The sequence below is a fragment of the Chanodichthys erythropterus genome, chromosome 21 (genome assembly GCF_024489055.1).
Source record: "Chanodichthys erythropterus isolate Z2021 chromosome 21, ASM2448905v1, whole genome shotgun sequence".
Classification (NCBI taxonomy): Eukaryota; Metazoa; Chordata; class Actinopteri; order Cypriniformes; family Xenocyprididae; genus Chanodichthys; species Chanodichthys erythropterus.
In genome coordinates this window covers 9,934,620-9,951,864 of record NC_090241.1, presented here as the reverse complement: position 1 = coordinate 9,951,864, position 17,245 = coordinate 9,934,620, and the positions used below count along the sequence as shown (strand labels likewise).

The 17,245-nt window shown below is 35.8% G+C and overlaps 1 protein-coding gene across 1 annotated transcript; it reads right to left on the bottom strand.

Moving 5' to 3' along the window:
• Positions 1-241: 241 nt before the first annotated feature.
• On the bottom strand, positions 242-4,398 carry unc50 (unc-50 homolog (C. elegans)). Its single transcript, XM_067373851.1, has 6 exons — positions 4,275-4,398; positions 3,301-3,575; positions 3,103-3,223; positions 969-1,108; positions 777-884; positions 242-690 (listed from the first exon to the last, which is right to left on the bottom strand). Exons 2-6 carry the CDS (start codon positions 3,572-3,574, stop codon positions 554-556), a joined length of 780 nt encoding a protein of 259 aa, XP_067229952.1. The 5' UTR covers position 3,575; positions 4,275-4,398; the 3' UTR covers positions 242-553.
• Between the last annotated feature and the right edge of the window lie 12,847 nt (positions 4,399-17,245).

Here is a 17,245-nt window from a genome sequence, read left to right as displayed (position 1 = left end):
TGTAGTTAGTTTTGTATTTTTATATGGATTTATGTTGTTAAATTTCTTTAGAAACTACTTAATTGCTTTGCATTTTTGTGAAAAATAGAATCCCTTACAATTTTCAAGAAACACCTTAATACTTTAATTATGGCCATATATGCAACTAAAAAGTGGAAAATGTATTTTTATATACATTTCAGAAAATACATTTCAGTCACATTTCATGCGATAAAGGACATTATTTGAATAAACTAAAAATCTGTTTCTTTAAAAATATCTTTATTGTACACATTCTCATGAGTAAAAAGTGCAGCATCCAAGCAGACATATTATGCACTTTTCCCCATGTTTGCATTTTCAAAACCACATCACAACATTAAATGAGGGTTGAGTATCAAATAAAGGAAAAAAATGACACCATAAACAATTGAAACTCTTTTTCCTCTATAACCAAACTGATATTTACAGATACATACAAAAAGTCAGAAAGTCCCAAGAGCAACAACAAACATTCCATCCATCTTTAAGAGCACATGTGCACTGCAATGTCCCTCATGTGCTCTGGCGCCCTCTACTGGACCCTGTGCTTATAGAACCAGCAGAGACCTTTAGTGAAGTTCCAGCCAAGTGAAATGGAGAGAACATACAGGAGTCCGAGCAAAGCAAAGGGATACAGAAGCACCACAGTGTTCATTAAGAATGGGAGCGCTAAAGAAACAAGGAGAGAAAATTAGACAATTTTCAGCTGAAGAACTTATGGTTGGTAAAAATACAGCAGCAATCACAACACTTACCACTGTAGCCCAGGAATGTGATGTAAATATAGTAACCGATTGCAATAAGCCAAAAGGTGTTTCCCACAAAATAACCCAGGAACCAGTCTGAACTCGTAACAACGATATCTGTCAAAAGAGCAAGATGTGTTCACAATGTCCATAACTGAAAACAGTACAGCTTATTATACATTTATACACCTCTTTGCTTACAGTTGATGAAGAACAGCTGTAAAAAGTGCAGAATGACCAGGAGAGGGTAGAAAGCATTTAGATGGACGTCAAACGCATAGCCCCACTCCACATCATAATCTCTGCTATGATGTTTCATCAGATATTTATTTGTAACAAACCTGGAAAAGACAAAACAGGGATTACTGTACAGTTTTATTGTAAAAAACTCTACATGACATATTCTAGTAAAATTATTCCAATTTATTATATCATTCTCTAAAGTACTTTATTCGGATTGGTCATTCATGACAAACATTATTGTATAATAATGACTAAACTGCACAATCAGGCAATGATTTCCTAATAATTATCAGATAAATAAAATAAGATCAATATTTCATGTCCATTTATTTATTTGGTAAGTAATCATGTATTAAGCAGGATAATGTACAGTCAGTCAGTCAAAATAAATACAAATCACATCTTTGTGCCAGTGTTTTATTAGCATTATTTATATAATATAATTCACAGTATTTATTAAAAATTTTAATTAGCTTTTATTTTTGACTTTTCAGTTTATATTTTAGTAATTTTGTTATGTGCTTTTGGCATTTTTATTAGTTTTTGTTTTTTAATATTTCTATTAAGCCTTAATTTATTTTTGTCAGTTTTAGTAATATTTTTGTTTTTTTTATCCAATTAAATATAAATGTAAGTTTTTTTTATCCAATATTTATTTTATTCTAGCTTTAGTTCAATTTGCACTAGGGTCCTAATCACCCTGTTTGGGTTTATTTCATGAAGACGTGTAAAATTGTGAACTGCAATTTCTTTGTACAAATTAAATGGAGAATAGATTTTAATTCTGAAATTAACAATAAAAAAGACAAAAATCCATAACCCAGAAATAGAAACTGGATCAATACCATATGAGCAAGGTCAACATTAAAGTCGGCATGAAACGAAAGTTGCAATAGTCTTTTCTTCCATATTGTGACGTATATCCGAGTGCTTCTGGAATTAGAAAAAAAAGGAAAAGAAAAAAAAAAAGCTGCTATTGGTATCACTGGTGCCGTCTTTCAGTGGCATAATTTCAGACAGGCAACAATTGACTTGCATTAATAAACACAAATCCCACTCCGTCACTGTTTCCCATAGTGTACCTCAAGGATACGTTCTTGGTCCACTTCTATTTTTTCTATATTTCACTTCTATATCCTCTTGGTCAGATAATCCAGCGTCATGGTCTTAATTTCCATAGTTACGCTGATGATTCACAAATTTATCTTACTGTTCAGCCCAATTCTGTTTTTCATCCCCCTTTCATCACTTCCTGCCTACAAGAGCTCAAAGTATGGATGGCTCAAACTTCTTAAAACTGAATACTGAATCCTTATATGGATTCTTGGGGTACTATTTAATTCCAGATAATGCTCTGAACCAAACATCAGCCAGCTTGTTAACTCCTGTTTTTTTCCACCTTCACAACATTGTCCGTATATGGCCTTAACTAAATCTCAAAGATGCCGAAACTGTTATCCATGCTTTTATAACCTCACATCCGGACTAACTCTTTGTTTTGTAGCCTTCCCACTAAAGTCCTCAATCGCTTGCAACTAGTTCAAAACTCAAAACTCATTTACTTACCATATGTTTTGCTAACTGAATGATTTCTGTCATTGTCAGAGCCACATTTATTGTCTTGTATGTTATATGATCACCATCTGACTTCCTGTTCACTTTGTTGTTCCTTGATTGTACATCTGTATTATTTGTCGATATTATGTAAAGTGTGAATATTATGTAAATGTATTATTATTATTATTGGGACTTGAATTTGTCCTTAGGAATTGTTTGGATCGTAGGAAGTTGCTAGTTTTCAGTCAGTTGTGGAGCGTGTTTAGTCGCACCTTCTGCCGAGACACACAGTTATGAAGAGAACTGGGGTAGGGGAGGTTAACGTTTTTAATAAAAAAATTACGAGGGCATATGAATTAAAAAAAATAATAATGATGTGCACGGATAAAGCATTTATAATAAACACTGCAAAATTCTGTAAAAAAAAAAAAAAAACTGTGTGATTTCATGGTGAATTGCACACATTTTGGTCAGCATGCAAACCTTTGTGTGTGTGTGTGTGTGTGTGTGTGTGTTTGTGTGTGGGGCACCTTACCACATGAGTGTAGATATGAGCAATCCAACTCCGATGCAGTCGATGAAAACAACCCAGAGCAACAGCTTCAAGGTCTCCACAAAACCCATTTCTAGAACCAGACCAAAGCCCACCGTCGACACTGCAGAGATAACATTAGTTAGCAAATAAAAGTTTCCTTTCCAAAGCCTCTCCCATGTTTCCTTCAAAAGTGCTCACCACACAGCCAGATGCTGAGCAACACCAGGAATGCAGGGTCGTCCCGGGCCCACTGGTCTTTAGTTTGTTTGCGGTAGTGGAAGTTGCGGTACACTTTCTGCGGTGATGTGAACAGATAGAGCATCTGCCATATGGCGAACTCAAAGTCCATCTGTCTGAAATGCAGGAGTCGCCTCAGGTACTTGTAGCGTTTGGCACCGGCCGTGTGCCGTGCCGCATCCCGTGCGCTGAGGCTGCCGTTTTGGTGGATCTGTGGGGAGCTTGTCGGCAACATACTGTTGGGATGAGAGAGAAATTTGGTTACGACAAACACATCGGGCTGCAAATTATTGGTTATTTATAAGATATACACCGATGTCCAGATTTAACACATGCATCTTGTAAATCTCATTAGGACTAAATTATGTGACTGTTTTTGAGTGGCTGGGTCATTATCAACAATTATAGCTTTATATGTTTTGGCAAAAAGTATAACAAGTCAAACTCGATTAATTTCATTACAGTAAATAGACAGTACAGTAGATCTGTCCCTGCCTGAAAACTTCTAGAAAACTATCTATCATCTGTCCATGAATTTAATTTGCAAGCTATAATCTATAATCTTAAACATTAAGCTTAATAATCAAATGTACTGTCAGCTCATCAGTTCTTGTGCTTCCTATAAATATGATCTGCTATGTAAACATGTATAGCGGATCCTAGATCAGTCATATCACTCTTATTTACTTTACACAGGTCCTGGATAACAACTGATAGCAATGATACAGTAACTCTTACATTACACCAAACTCAAATCACTGTATTAAAAGCAAGCCTGCTAGTCATAATGTAGATGCTTTATTAAGCACAATGCAAAACCCAAAGCTTTAGTGCTGTTACTTGGGCCTCGGCTCGATCCTACATAATAACCTGGTAAACTAGTTAGCTACAATGTCGCTCCTTCTCAGGGTAAGTTATAAAAATATGACACTCACCTGCTCGACAGCAGTATCAGCAATTATTAAAGCAAATCTCTTAATTAGTGTGTAAAAAACAATGCAGCAACTGTGACATGTCAACTTCCTGCCTTGTCCGAACACGTAGCAGCGCAACCTATACAGTGACGCCACTTCCTGTGTCAAGGCTTTCTGGGAAATGTAGTGTTGGAGTAAAGAGAGAATCGTTTCTTGAGATTGCGGTCATTCCTATAATATCTACATCTAGGTCTATATTCATATCTTAATACATTGGATAAAATATTAGTCTCACGATTTTTAAAGATGAAAATAATAGTTATTACTTTTCTTTTATTTATCTCATTATGAAATATTACAATCACTAATCAAAATGTTTAAACAGAATATGTTTATCTGCTAATCAATTATAGGATTTTCTATCATTATTCCCTTTTAATATTTTGGTGGGAAAACAACAGGAAAAACAATCTTTCACTGAGCGATGACTATCAGCATGTCCTGTCTTCTTTTTGTTCCATTTGGGTAAGTAATAATCATGTACAAGTGACTGAGCATTTCTGAAATATGCTCTGACATAATATTTTATCTATATGTTTCACAAGCTTATTTTCATTGTGTGCTATTTCGATAAACTGTGTCTAAACCAGAATAGATCCGGTGAATCTGCTTTTAGCAAAAAAATAAAAATAAAAATAATCTTAAAAAAATCTTAATAATATTTTGTAATATATATTTTGTATAGTTTACATTATGCTATATTATTTATATTTTAAAACTATTTTAGTCGATATATTCCATTTTTATTTTTTTAACCCTTTCCACTTTTTTGTTTGTTAAATGTATTATAAAAGGGAATAATGATAGAAAGTCCTAATTTATTAGCAGTTAAACATATTCTGTTTAAACATTTTGATTAGTGATTTGTAATATTTCATAAAGAGATAAATTATTTAAAATTCACATAACTGTGATAAAAGAAAAGTAATACCTATTATTTTCATCTTTAAAATTGTGAGACTAATATTTTATCCAATGTATTTAGAAATTACCGTAATTTTTTTTTTTTGCATTGCTTTTATTTTTTTAGATACTTTTTTTTAAATGTTTTTATATTAAGCAGAGTGCCTGTAACCCCTTCAGCTGTGACTTATTCACGATACAGCACTAACCTCCAGTACCTTATTGCTTTTATAAAACGGTTACCACACATAATTTAATACAAGTTAATAAGTGAATACAAATATTAAAGCCAAAAATATGTATCAATGCAACTTTCATGAAGTAAAGTTTCACTAAAAGCCTTCTTTCCGCTGGAAAAAAATAGTCCCTAACCGTGAACAGCAACAGAAGTTACATTTTCACGCCATTAGATGACGGCAAAGACTGTAGTTGTGTCCCAAATGATGCACTACACACTATGCACTAATACACTAGGTACTTGTGCACTATGTAGCCTACTCATCCATTTAGTGTTACACATTTATTTTGTCATTAAACAGTGGAGTATATCCCCCTCCCCGTCGTAGAATAGTGAAAACGTCATAGAATTGGGACGCGCCTTGTCTTTCTGAGTGTGCACAGTCAGTAGCGAAGACTTTTATGTTGAAAAGACTGAATTGTTGTGAACACGGAACAAGACGCAACTGACAAATGCTTTGACTAGTGGGCTGCGTCCTAAAACCTAGAGAGCTGTCTTGCTGCCTTTCTATCTTTTGTGCATGAAGGTACCTCACGAAATTGATTTCGGACAGACTTCTGAGGCAGCGTAACAGTTTAATGATCTACAGCAATATAGCGCGAGCTTTGGTGAGAACTAAACAAATATTTAATTACTACAGTAGTAATTTCTCGATAGAAATGATATCAAAATTGAAATATATTGATCAAAATCGTACATTTATACACAAACTGAGCAGCAAACGCAACCTTCGGACGCCATCTTTATTTTTCTAGCTCAACTGTCACAGAATGGAAAGCACAGGATTGTGGGATATCAAAGGCAGCTAAGGATACATCTATGCTTCCTTCAAAAATCGATCTGAGGAAGGTATCTCATGAGAGAGGAAGTGAAGCTAACATTGGATTCGGACGTGCCTTGATGCCTTACTACCTTGAAATGTGTCCTCGGAAGGCAGCATTTTCCAGTTTTCGGACGCAGCCGTGCTGTCAGTCACGGGAAAACCCCTTAACTGTTAAAAGGACAAGATATTGCAGCGGACATTTAAACAGATTTTTTATTATGAACATAGGACTGACCTGAAGGAAAATGCTAAATCTGAATGCTGGTAATAAACTCGCTCACTCGATCTATTTATTACAATACTCTTCTACATAATACAGTAAGCTTCAATATTAATTGAGAACATACAGTTTACGTTGGTAAGAGTGGTTGCTAAGGGTGTTGTGTAGTGATACATAGAACCGTTGGGTGAAGCGGCCTTATTTTATCGTGAATAGAACCAAAGTCCCTTTATTCTATAGTTTTTGATAGAACACAATTGACCAATCAGAATCAAGGACAGGAACTAACCGTTTTATAAAAAATGTATATAACCTTTGTCGAGCTGTTTGGTGGTACAATAATGTTTAGAAACTACAGATGGCGCCAATGTATAAGTCTTCCTTTCTTACATTGCTATGACTCTTCTTTGCATGCATAGTGTTCAAAAATTTTAAATGGTCAAAAAAGCAAAAATGGGTTATGAGTATAGTTTTTAAGCAATTCTGAGTAATAATCCCAAATCAATTCAATGTTGTTAATACTGTAGAATAGTTTACCACCAGTCAGTCTACAGTTTCATGTTTGCTTGAAGTGTGTTCATTTCCCAAAAAGGATGTTTTCCCCTGCAAATGCACAGAGTAAATTTCTTAGTACTATTTTTAAGTCTATATCTTTAAAACTAAAAGTAATCTTTTAAAACCAGAAAGCGGAGAATGGTATTTATTTTTACCTGCACATTTCTTGCAGGTCATTGAAGCGGAGCTCACCTGAGAGATGTGTCCATCAGGTGCTTGTGTGCCATTTGGAGCAGCTCCTCTTTCACAGGAGTTTAAAAGCACAGCTTGAGGTTTGGCTCATATTTATTTAATAACCACCCACCACCTCATCATTCTTTTATCTCTTCTTTCTGTTATCCCTTTATTATAACCCTCACACTACTCATGTGTTGGATTGTAAAACACTTGCACAACAAGTTTCATTCATGCCATTTTAACTTTGTGGAACACTGTTTTGCTGGAGGGCATGTCATCACAATGAATAAAACATTTATTCAGTCTTTCCATATGGCAAAACATAAATTTTCTTTTTAAATACATTTGAAACGAATGAGAGTATAGGTTAAAAGAAATATATGTTCCAAATTGAAAATGTGTTAATTTAAACCTACATTTAAAAAAAAAATATATATATATATAACATATATTAAAAAATAATAAATAATTTTTGGAAATTTTTTTATATGTAAAAACCATCACACACACACACACACACACACACACACACACACACACACACACACACACACACACACACACACACACACACACACACACACACACACACACACACACACACAGAGTCACTTTTAGAAATAAAGTTTCTTTATTATTGGCATTTATGCTTCCATGAAGAACCTTTAACATCCATGGAAGCTTTCCATTCCATTCTTTATAGTGGAACAAAAGTTATTTAGATAACTAAAACGTTCTTCATACTCTGGAAAAAATAGGTTCTTTTAAGAACTTCTCACTGTAAGGTTCTTTGAGGAACCCAAAAATGCTCTTCTACTAAGGCATCACTGGGAAAACCCCCTTTTGGCACCTTTTTTGGTTCTTCTGGTCTGGACCAAAAGATTATACATATACAAAATTATACATTCAGTCCTGGTTCGCTTAGCGTTCACACTGTCATTTTTAAGACCGAACCTAAACATGCAAAAAACAAACAAACAAACAAACAAGCTCAGTTTGCTTGTTTGGTGCGCACCAGGGTTTGAAGGGCACAGTTCAAATGAACCGCACTAACAGAGCAATCACACCAGTTCGTTTTAATCGAAACAAAACTGAACACTAAGAGTGTATTTGACTTGTTTTAGTCTACATGTAATTTAAAGATGCATGAAAGGAAGTTTATTTATATTATTACCCACTGAAATCATCAAACTGATTATGTTCATAAGCTCAGCCAAAATGAGAGTGTAGTTTGTTTTGGTGAGCTTAATGTGCTTTCAAATACTTCAGAGCAAAGCTGCTCTGCGAAACGGTAAGTGATGAATGGCACATAAATAGCGAAGGATTTCCACAGAGAGCAATGAAAATGAAAGAGGTTCAAATGCAGAATGATCACTTCTCCTGATGCTGTTTGCTTTGCTAATGAACAGTAAACCTCTTAGATTAATTTAGCTGTTTTAATGTTCCAATTCAGTTCTTAGGTATTTAACTACACTCTTTCTTGTTTAAGCAACGCTATTAAAACCACCCTGAAAATATGATTTTCAGCAGTAAAATTTCAGCAATATTTTTTTTCAAATAAAATGAAAATAAAACAAGTTTTACAAAAGATTTCATAAGTGTTGATCAATTTAATTCTTGAAAAGGAATCTAACACAAGGCAGTGAAGAATGACTTAATTCTCACAGAGCCACGTGAACATCATCAACAAGGCAGTTATTTTAGCTTGTGCTAAATTTACAGCACAATTTTAACTCCAGAAATTTAAATGAAAAGGCCATTTTATTCATTCCAGCCCCTCATGCTTTTTTAAAATCATGTGATGGTTTAGCAAATCACAAAACAACATGCTGTCAACAATCTAATATTTACTACAGTATTATCAGCGAAACAAAATTCCTCTGGAAATGGGGCAGACATGAATCTTCCTGCTCCTGAAATCTGAAGTTAAGGGAGTTCACTGGTCCTGTACCTCTAGCGATATTAATGTCGACACATGTTAAGAGCCTGTTTGATCACACAAATCCATTATGAACAGCGCCTTTCATAGTATTAGGAGAATAAAGGAAAGAGAGGTGAAGATTAACCTGTTTTGCTCTTGTTTAATTCTCATGTTGACAGCAATGTTGTGTCTCTTTACAGCGGTATGACTCACATTATGATTCACATTACATAAAACAGCTCTCTTTTGACTGATCTGCTGCTATAGCTTTGTATCTCACAAGGGTCTGAGACCGATGTGGTAGAAAATCTGTGTACAAGCTGGGGAAAATCAACAAACAATCCTTTCATATTCAAAGAAGTTCAGACAACAACTAATTAGAAATTAAAGCTTGTCAGGACAAACTTTTATGTTGGCTTGACAAAGCCTTGTAAGTTTGAAAGTTTTATAAGCTTCCTAGCATGTTTTATCATGCTGTTCTAACATGAATTAGCATGTTACTAGCATATCTTTTATTACTGTGCTAGTACATTTTAAAGGGTTAGTTCACAAAAATGTAATTGTTTGTCATTAAGTACACAAATTAAGATATTTTTGATTAATTTAAAAAAAAAAAAATTATCCACCATAGAAAGCAACATAATACACATTCAAGGTCCAGAAAAGTAGTAAAGACATAGGCAATGTGACTTAATGTTGTGAAGCGACGAGAATACTTTTTGTGCTCAAAAACAAAACAAAAATTATGACTTTATTCAACAATTTCATCTCTACCCTGTCGTTCTCCTATGTTTACGTTGTATACAAAGACTATAGAATAACACAAGACGTGTCACTCGTATTGTTTTGAATGGGAGGAAGTGTAACACACAATATGGCTGAATAAGTCCCGCTTTCTAAATAAGAGCCAATCGCCGACTGGTAAAGTCATCGCGTCACTGCAGCAGCTGTTAGAAGCGCCGGTTTCTATAGAAACAGTCAGACGCGCACCTTTGAAACATGGCAGAAGAGACACGCATTTAGGTGTGCGCATGCGCATTAGCTTGATCCAGCCCTAAAAAATACAGTTTTTTGCCATGATTCAAGCATTCGGATAAAACATTTATAAGACAGCTGTTGTCAGATTTCATTGGTGATTTCAAATATGAAATGTAATCGTAAGGTTGGCGAACAATTTTTTAGAATTTGATGTTTCCCCATTCAAAGAGATAGGGCATGATGCCCAGGATGTCCGAGAGGCGTTTCAAAGATGGCCGCCGAGTGAAAGACTTGTCTTAAAGGGACTTTGGTTGTATAGACAACCTGTTTAACATGTTATCATGTTCTAACACACTGTTAACGTGATTTAGCATGTTGCTATCATAATTTAGTATGTTGCTAACATGAATTAACATGTTGAGGGCATGAATTAGCACATTACTAGCATGAATGATCATGCTGCTAACATGTTTAACACATTGCTAGCATGATTTAGCATGTTGTTAGTATGTTTTAGCCCATTGCTAGCATGAATTAGCATGGTGCTAGCATGTTTTAGGCCAACACATTGCTAACATGTCCTAAGCTAGTTGCTAGGCTTTGATAGATACTTGTTGGATGAAGCTTAAAAACTCTTTGTGACGAGCAGGGCGGGCGAGAGCCGTGAGGGAACGGCGCGAGGCCGGTGACGCGAGTGATAATGACACCACACAAACATAATAAAACATAAAATAAAGTCCAGGCCTGGTCCTCTCTCGTCCTTCACTGATGTCGCTCCTCCTTTTATGCCTCCGGAGCTCCTCCGTGAGAGACTCGAGGCCGGCACGCCTCGCAGGTGATGCTCATTATCACTCGCGTCACCGGCCTCGCGCCGTTCCCTCACGGCTCTCGCCCGCCCTGCTCGTCACACTCTTGTATAAAAGTTTTGACCTCTTTAAAGAATGCCTATAGTTTTTTTTTTTTCTTTTTGATTGTCCATTTAACGAAAAAAAAGTATGCTTGATCAGTTAGAAAAATAGAGCAACCCAAGTCAGATCAGTCTGAAGGTCTGACCTGAGTTTGGTGCTGTAGCTTTAAAGCTCTCAGAGGAGGTACTGAATAAATTTAGTCAAAGAGGAAGAAGAAGAAGAAGAAGAAGAAGAAATAAGATTTCAGAATGTTTGCTTTGCCAAGCCAACATAACAATCCCTTTAAAAATGGATTCTCTTTTGTAAGCCATACCATCAGCTTATATTTTCATGACATTCCTCTCTTAATTTCCCTCAGAATTACTTTCTGAACTGCTGACAGGACATTGGCATTAGTTATGAAAATGAATAGTAGAAGATTTAGCCATAATGGCTCACTAATCATCTGACCACCCAGATCCAGAGGGAAGTTTTGATGGATAATACACTATCTGACTAAAAGAATGATCAATATGTAAACACTAAGAGACTGCTAAACATTGCTAATATTATTACAGTTTTTTCTGAATACTTAAACCCTAACCCTGATTCTTATAGCATAATTTCTAAAACTATTAATACTTATAGCAAAACCACTCACTGAGTTTGCAAAACTAAAAGCACAAACACTGCTTTGCACTCAGTTTGCAATTTTGTAACACAAACTTTGCAAAACTGTAGGTACAATCCACTGCACAGCACTCTTTTTGCGGAACTGTAAACACAACTCACTATAATTTCCAAATGATCAACACACTCCTAGCAAAACTATACACATGTATGGCTATTATTGCCAACTGTCACATGTGAAAACTGTTTTAGATAATTAGTTCACTTTGCAATCAGCCTAAGCACTATAAAGAAGCCACAGGTAAGCTGTCCATGTGGAGGGAGCAGGAAGAGTGAGAAGAGTGAGAATTAGAGGAGGCCACGGAAGAGGACGTGGAGGTGAAGAAGTAGGAGGAAGAGGACGTGGAGGTGAAGAAGCGAGAGGGAGAGGACGACAAGGCCAACGGGTTCAGCCTAACTTGAACTGCTACACTGTAGCAAGCATCATAAGGACATTTCGAAATGAAAATCGGTTAGTACAGTCACTTTGCACTAAGTTTTGTAGCACTGCCACACTCTAATGAGAAACACAACAATACCAAACATGTAAAAATACTGGAAGTGTTACTTTACAGAATTGCTAGACGTCCAGATGCTGGGGTCAGAGGAAGAATGTTCACTGCAGAACAAGAGACTCATATAGTCAATATGGTGATTGCAAATAATTCCACAAGGCTACGAGAAATTCAGCAGCGCATAATTGAGGATGACACCACCTTCCAAAACATACACAATGTGAGCATTTCTGTATTAAATCGTGTACTTGCCCGCAACAGAATCCGAATGAAACAAATCTACAGAGTCCCTTTTGAAAGAAACAGTGAATGTGTAAAACAACTGTGATATGACTATGTGCAGGTAAGCTATAGTATCATTGGTACTAAATCTGCAAGTGCATACTGTAGTACTGTGCATGAGCCTGCTGTGCTGCATTTGTTTTGTCCAGAGAGTGATGGAGCTAGAAGCAGATGCCATGGGTAATGAGCAGCTTTTTGTGGATGAGGCAGGTTTTAACCTCACTAAAACAAGGAGACGTGGCAGGAACATTATTGGCGCATTGTGTGCTTATTAATGTGATGGCTTGTGTTAACTGTTTGATACGAAAATACCATTTTTACGAAGGTTTCAAGAGTTAAGCCAGGTTTATTAGCTTTTGCAAGAGAACTACAATGTTTTGCTGATTTGATGAAGGGTTTTCTTATTTGTGTGTAGAGCTTTGCAAAAATAGCCAATAGTTACAAAAAATGTGCTTAAGCCATTAGAAAAAACTGTAATCACAGTCTGTGCAACCTAGCCTGAAAATTACCCAGCAAACTCTTCCAAATGTATGGGACTAGAGTTATTTGTGTTTACAGTGGACCGTGAGCAGTGGACTTCTGCCCTCCTGAAACACTGCCGGATTGCATACATTTACAGTCATATGAAAAAAATAAGTACATCCCATGGAAATAGTAAGCTTTTTTTTTTTTTTTTTTGACACATCCTCTTTGATACCCTGCCTATTAACAAAGATGATACGCTCTATGAAATGGCACATTAAATTGACATTTTGTAGAAATTTTCACAATTTAAATTAACACACACACACACACACACACACACAAAAACATATAATATAAAGTCTCCTCAAAATAAAAAACTATTATTCGCTGCTTCAAGTCGAACACACCGTATTACGGAAGAGGATTAGGGCCAAGCAATAATAAAAAAATAAAACCATCTTGAGATTAAAGTTGTTAAATTTCGAGAAAAAAAATCGAGATAAAATGTTGAGAATAAACTTGTTAAATTACGAGAAAAAAACTTGTTAAATTTCGAGAAAAAAGTCGAGATAAAATGTTGAGAATAAACACGTTAAATTACGAGAAAAAAGTCGAGATAAAATGTTGAGAATAAAGTCAATAAATTACGAGAAAAAAGTCGTTAAATTACGAGAACAAATTTGTTAAATTATGAGAAAAATTTTGTTAAATTTCGAGAAAAAAGTTGAGATAAAATGTTGAGAATAAACACATTAAATTACGAGAAAAAAGTCGAGATAAAATGTTGAGAATAAAGTCATTAAATTACGAGAAAAAAGTCGTTAAATTACGAGAACAAATTTGTTAAATCATGAGAAAAATTTAGTTAAATTTCGAGAAATAAGTCAAGATAAAATGTTGAGAATAAGCTCATTAAATTATGACTTTATTCTCAACATTTTATCTCGACTTTTTTCTCAAAATTTAACGAGTTTTTTTCTCATAATTTAACAAATTTGTTCTCATAATTTAATGACTTTTTTCTCGTAATTTAATGACTTTATTCTCAACATTTTATCTCAACTTTTCTCTCGTAATTTAATGTGTTTATTCTCAACATTTTATCTCGACTTTTTTCTCGAAATGTAATGATATTTTTCTTGTAATTTAATGAGTTTATTCTGAACATTTTATTTCGACTTTTTTTTATTTCGATTTTTCTCGAAATTTAACAACCTTAATCTCGAGATGGTTTTAATCCTCTTCCGTACCTTATAGCATTTAAAGGGATGGTGAACTGAAAAAATAAAATAAAAAAATCCTTGTTTACTTACTCTCATGTTTTATTTCTTTCATGAAACACACAATAAGATGTTTCACAGAATGTCCAAGTTGGGTTTTTTTTTTAATGCAATGAAAATATACAGTTAACAAGGCCAACCAAGGTCCAAAAAGGTTCAAAAAGCACCACAAACACAAAAGTAGTCCATATGAGTTGAAAATTTAAGCTCCTCTCAAATATCATACCTGCTTGGGTATACTCAGCACCTCAAGTTCACCCAGAAAAAGCTTCATCCATTGAATGGCTATAGGCTAATTGTAACTGGCTAGCACTACTTCACAATGTTAGAGAACAGCAGTGAACGGTGCTGAAAACATTCAGAGGACTAACGCTCGATCTTTCATTCTCATGTAATATTAATGCCTGTAAGTGCAGAGGAGGAGAGAATGATAAGTGCTGACCTCCTAATGACGCCTACTGTAAGACCCTCTGTGCCCTACTTCTGCATGCTGTCAGATCTAAACACCAACACATCTCAACACAATGATTTAATCAAAAACATCCCTGGAGAGGGATTAAAAAACTATTACAATTTAGGAGTTGCAGTCCAAGAAATTACAAAGGAGAGGGCAAGAAAGATGAATTACATAATTTCTCTTTAGCTACAGAGAGTGTGTGCGGGATGGTGAGATCATGATATACACACTGACTCTTGTAAATTATATCTTTTCCTCCCCTTTTCTACTGACAGTGAACAAGTGACTGGAAATGACACACCCACACACACACACACACACACACACACTCCTACACGCCTCTGTCACTCATAAACAGACTCCGGCTCCAATCCATCAGTGCAGTATTTCAGTATGACATCTCTCTTTGGCTCTTGCCATCAGCTCTGATTAAAGAGACTAATCACTGCAACACTGAAAATAGAAGGGCATCAGTGCAGTGTGTGGGTACAGAGACGGACATCCTATAATAATCATCCATCAGAATTTCTCAGCCAACGCAATTATTGCAGAATAGAATATCTGTGCCTGTATGTGTGAATACTCTTAGATCTCCATTGACTGACTGCATCAGTGGTTCTCAACCGGTGGATTACAGTCGAAAAATGGGTCACAGGTCTGGCAAATGAAAATAATATAACAATCCATATAATCAAAAGCTAAATGTAAGGATAGCTAAATAAATAGGCTTATCAGGAGAAGAAACAAACTGAGTGCAAATTCATGTAATTTGGTAAGCTATAGGCAGTTGCCAAACAAACAGTTTGTGTGATGCCCAAATGCCCAAAAACAAAATCTTGGCAGGTAAAAGAAAATACATTCTAGAAAACATGAAGTGACATGAATACATTTTTGTGCGCAAAAACAAACAAAAAAATCCGCAAGCAGCGATGAAAGGGCCCTCGCACCAGTACTCACTGCCACCCATTGGCCTTAGGAAAACTGTAAACAGTGGGAAACATGCATGTAAGTGAGTAAATACAGGAGAAATATGGCAAAGTAATTTTAAAGTGCCACGCTTCCTGCTGCCAACAGGTGGCGCTTTGACTGTGACTGAATATTGCATGATTTAACGTGTTTCTAGTGTGTTTGGTACTGGCATTTTGAAATGTGTTTCTGTGTGTGAATTACAGTGTAAAGCATGTCATTGCCAGCAGGTGGCGCTATGATTAACTGAAAATAGATGTCTTTAGACCAGGACTCTTATCACACACGTGAAGTTTGGGGTACATCGGACATTGTATGCCTGATTTACAACAGCTTCCTCTTTCATGGCGAAACATCAGACTTCGTCAGGTCGCCATGGACACGCCCTTCAGCGAAAACTCAAGATCTTTGATATTTATCATCACTAAGGCCTTAAGATCATATGATGTTGATCTTGTTAATTCTCTACGAGGAGTTAATCACAGTGTAAAACATTTCATGGACACGCCCTTCAACGAAAACTCTAGATCTTCGCAATTTAACATTGCAAAGGCCCTTAGATTTGGCCGACCAAATGTGATGTTGATCTGATAGAATCTCTATGTGGAGTTTGTTAAAGTACAATGTCTAGAAATGGCAAAAATTCAAAATATCTCACATCCTGTTGGGTTTACAGATTTTACACCCACGTTTTTGAAGGTATTGGGCTGTTACATATGTCTACCAAATTTCATACCTGTAGGTGAAGCGTGATTTTTTTCCCCCAAACCAGTTCAGCGGAAATCCCGTCCTGACGCCGATTCTAAACATTTCATTGGCCATGTCAATCACAATAACGATTGCCTACACCCAACCCTGATCCCTAAACCTACCCGTCACTGTAACTTCAGCCAATGAAATTGGTTGCAGGGCGGGGATTTCTGCTGAATCATTTGGGGCAAAAAATCACGCGTATGTGAAACGTAGCGTGAAAGGGGCTTAATTGAAATTTTGTAGGTGGCGCTATCGAGCCATTTTGCCACACCGAATTCTGAAACCCATAGCAGTATGACAGGAAATAGACAAATTTGTAAAACAAAGTTATTTTTGTTTTGTTTTTGCACACAAAAAGTATTATTGTCGCTTCATAATTATTAAGGTTGAACCACTGCAGTTACTTCGACGGTTTTAACGAAGACTTTAGTACCTTTCTTGACCTCAAAAGGTGCACTGACGTTGCTGCCTATGTGTTGATCAGACACACTCGGATTTCATCAAAAATATCTTAATTTGTGTTCCGAAGACAAACAAAGGTCTTACAGGTTTGGGACGACTTGAAGGACAGAATGACAGAAATTTTTGGGTGAACCAAACCTTTAATAAATCCAAATTCCAATAAAGAATATGCAGGAGATCACAAAGGAAACCAGAATTGTAAAACATCGACAACATCAAACAAAGAACTGAGAACTATAAATACACAGCTAATCAACAGAAACCGAAACAGGTGTGATAACATAATCAGTAACCATAGAAACTAATAGGGAAACAAGCAGACAGGCTTGAAATCTTTTGAAATCATTACAAAGTGTAAGTTTTTGAAAAAGATACCATTAT